The sequence below is a fragment of the Nicotiana tomentosiformis genome, chromosome 6 (assembly GCF_000390325.3).
Source record: "Nicotiana tomentosiformis chromosome 6, ASM39032v3, whole genome shotgun sequence".
NCBI lineage: Eukaryota > Viridiplantae > Streptophyta > Magnoliopsida > Solanales > Solanaceae > Nicotiana > Nicotiana tomentosiformis.
Window position 1 is genome coordinate 33837569 of NC_090817.1, and position 3476 is coordinate 33841044.

The 3476-nt window shown below is 36.6% G+C and overlaps 1 protein-coding gene across 1 annotated transcript; it reads left to right on the forward strand.

Annotated features, from left to right (window-relative positions):
- The first annotated feature begins 631 nt into the window (after window positions 1-631).
- LOC104086576 (uncharacterized) lies at window positions 632-1219 on the forward strand. The gene is made up of 2 exons (XM_009590877.1): window positions 632-637; window positions 779-1219. The coding sequence occupies exons 1-2, from the start codon at window positions 632-634 to the stop codon at window positions 1217-1219; spliced, it is 447 nt and encodes a 148-aa protein (XP_009589172.1).
- Window positions 1220-3476: the final 2257 nt, after the last annotated feature.

Consider the following 3476-nt stretch of genomic DNA (forward strand, 5'->3'; position numbering starts at 1 on the left):
CCTGGGTCAAATAATACCGACACATCTCTATGACAGACCGGAACAATACCTGTAATGACAGAATCAGAAGCAACTGCCTCTGTACGAGCAGGAAGTGCATAATATCTGACCTGGCCTCCCTCTCTAGGGCGACCTCTACCTTCCCGACCTCCACCTCGAGCTGGTTGAGCAAGTGGGGTGGCAGCTGGTGTTATAATCATAGCCTGAGGACCCAGTAGAGCACGCTGTGGCTGAAAAGTCTGTGGAGGTGCACCCCTCCTAATCCTGGGGCAATCCCTCACCATGTGGCGAGTGTCGCCACACTCAAAATAAGCTCTGGGAGGGCGTGGCTACTGTGACTGGCTCGGGCCAGGTCTACTGAACTGGCCGCTAGGAATACCCAATGTAGGAGGCACACTAGATACTGGCGATGCATAATAAGGCTCCTGGGGTCTAGAAAGAGCTGGAACACCGCTGGAGGCTGGAAGAGCTGAATGAATGGGGCAGCTCACATAACCCCTACCATGGCGAGCTGCTGGGGCACGAGCCCCAGAATAATAACCAGCCTCTCGAGACCTCTTGGCCTCCCTCTCCTCTCTATCCCGGGCAAACATGCCCTCGAATCTTCTGGCAACATGACATTATTGAGAAGATGAGAGTAAGCTATAGCCAGTAACATCAGATCATTGATTTCATCAAACTAAATATATACTGTTAATTGTAGATAAAATGTTGTATAATTTTAGTTATTTTGTATATGTTGCAGACAACTTGTTGTGTGTTTGTAATGAAATTATAGGTGAGGGCTTCCACAGATCACATCCATACTGTGATAGATGGTGTGAAATGCTTCATTATTTGCCTTCAAAACAAAAGATGTAGTTGCGGACAATTCCAGCTTGATGAACTTCCTTGTGCATATGCTTTGGCGGCTTTGAGGCACAAGAACAAGTCTTATGAAAACTATTGTTCTCCTTATTACACGAGGGAGAGCCTTTTGTATACTTATGAAATACTAGTAGACCCGCTGCCTGACGAAAGCAAATGGAATGTGCCACAACATATAGCTGAAGAAGTTGTAATGCCACCTATTGGGAAAAGACAGCCAGGGAGACCTCAAAAACAAAGATACAAACTATATGATGAAGTAAATGCAAAGAAGTACAAGGTTTCATATGGCAACTGCGGACTAGAAGGGCATAACAAAAGATCTTGTAAGAATGCTCTCAAAAGGAAATAAAAATTGATACAGTCACAAGAATGTTTTTCCTGAGTACTATTGAAGATAATTTGTAGTTTAACATATGAAGTTGTATTTTTTCTGTTCTGGAGAATTATAGTTGAGGTGTAATTGTGTTGCTAATTTGAATAAAGACTGTCTCCTATAATGAAATGTTTTCAACTCTTAATGCAATTGGTTTGTAGTTGTTTTGTTCAATTACTGAGTTTATTTATTTAAGTCTTTCCTAACAACACTGCTTAAAATTGAATGGATTATGTATTTTTTGTATATTAGTTGTAGACATAATTGTAGTTAAACTGTAAAGAAATTATATGCTAATAATATCGAGATCAAGTACTAACAACTTTCAACCAAAAAAAAAAATCACAGATGTTTTCTATTCTAAGTAGTAGAATTATGGACAAAATAACAAAACAAAAGATAAAATAATTGTAGCACAAATCTACTACAAATAAATTGCAGTTGACTTGTTCTTAGTTAACATTTTGTCAACAACTTTACTACAAACCAGCTACAACTAAATAATTTAACTATAATTTTTCTACAGAAAAGGGTAACTAATTCTTCTTTTTCCGGACTTGTGTTCTCTCGTTCACAGCTGGTGCACCTTTTCTTCTTGCTAATCTGCCAGTCACCTCACTTTCACTAATTGCACCAAGCTCTTGCTTTTTCCTAGCATAATCCCTAAATAGTGCTCCATAGTGTCTACAGTGTTGATCAATATAGAAAGGTCTTCCTTTGAAATCGCTAGCTCTCCAATGCTGACATATTCTGCAAATGCCGCCATGTATACACCACAGCCACTGCAAAAAAAAAAATTAGGGGAAAAGATTTAGCATTCATTGTAAAATAAAATCTGTTAAATAGATAGCTTTTTCATACAGTGATCCCTCTTTTTGCTGGGGTATCTCACCAACCAACCACTGAATGTCAAGAGGCTCAGTAACATATTTTTCAATGTATGCCTTTGTGTTCTTGTAGTTGATGTCTGGAAGCTTGCCATAGAAGTCGGTGCATGATAAGTAGAGGGGGATCATAACAACATACTTGTTGACAACAGATTCAACAATGTTGTGATTTCGTTAAGAGACCATAGAATCATAAACATATAGAACCCTATCGGTAATGTCAAACACAACCAACAACCAATGATCTCCACAATGTTTATGGGCATAATCACAAAATCAACTTTATCCCATGCAACATTTGCAAGTAACCTGTACCCCAATATGTATTCTAATACGGCGTCCTGGGGTTTGACAACAACAAGCTTTTTGTCGGCATGAGCATTAATGTACTTCTAATAAATCTTTTCAATTCTAGTCTTGAACATACAATCAGTGGTTGTAAACCGTATTTTGTTTTGAGGACCATACTTTCCCCTCTTCCTCAAATAGTATAAAATAACATCAATGTGCTGCAAAAAAATAGATTTTATTATTTCTCAACGCTTCATACAATTTAACTATAATTTTTAAACAAAAAAACTACAGACTTCTTAAATTACAGAATACTACAGCTAATCATTAAATTCTGCTAGGGTATGTGTTTACCGTGTCGTTGAGGACTTGCCCGGGATGTGCCAAAGTATAAAACCACTCCTTTTTATCAACTTTCTCCACTCCAAGATCATACCACGACTTGAGTTGGTTATATTTTAAAGAATAAGGCGTCTTCCTCCTATTTAAACCGGAAAATGGCCAAAAATGCCCTTGAACTATCTGAAATAGCTCAAAAATGCCCTCCATTTGTTTTTGGTACCAAAAATATCCTTGCCGTTTATTTTTTGGATCACAAATTCCCTTAAACTGTTAGTCTTGTCATTGAAGGTGACATGACAGTCCAACTGGGTTAGATTTGCTTACATGGCCATCCACCTAAGCAATCCAACATGGCAAAATTATTTTTCCGAATTTTGTTTTAAAATACAAAATCAACACTTATTCCGAAAAAGTTAAAAAAATCTGGAAAATTTATTTTCCGAAAAAATAATTTTTTGGAAAATTGATTTTCCTAAAAAATATTTTTCCGGAATATTTTTAAAAATACAAAATCAACACTTATTTCGAAAAAAGTAAAAAAAATCCGAAAAAATATTTTTTCCGGAAATAATTTAACTTTTTTTTGTACTAAGTGTTGATTTTGTATTTTAATAAAAATTTCCGAAATAAATAATTTTGCGGAAATTGTTGATTTTGTGGTCTAAATGCCATTAAGCCGTTATTTTTTCGGAAATAATTTTTTCGAAAAAAGT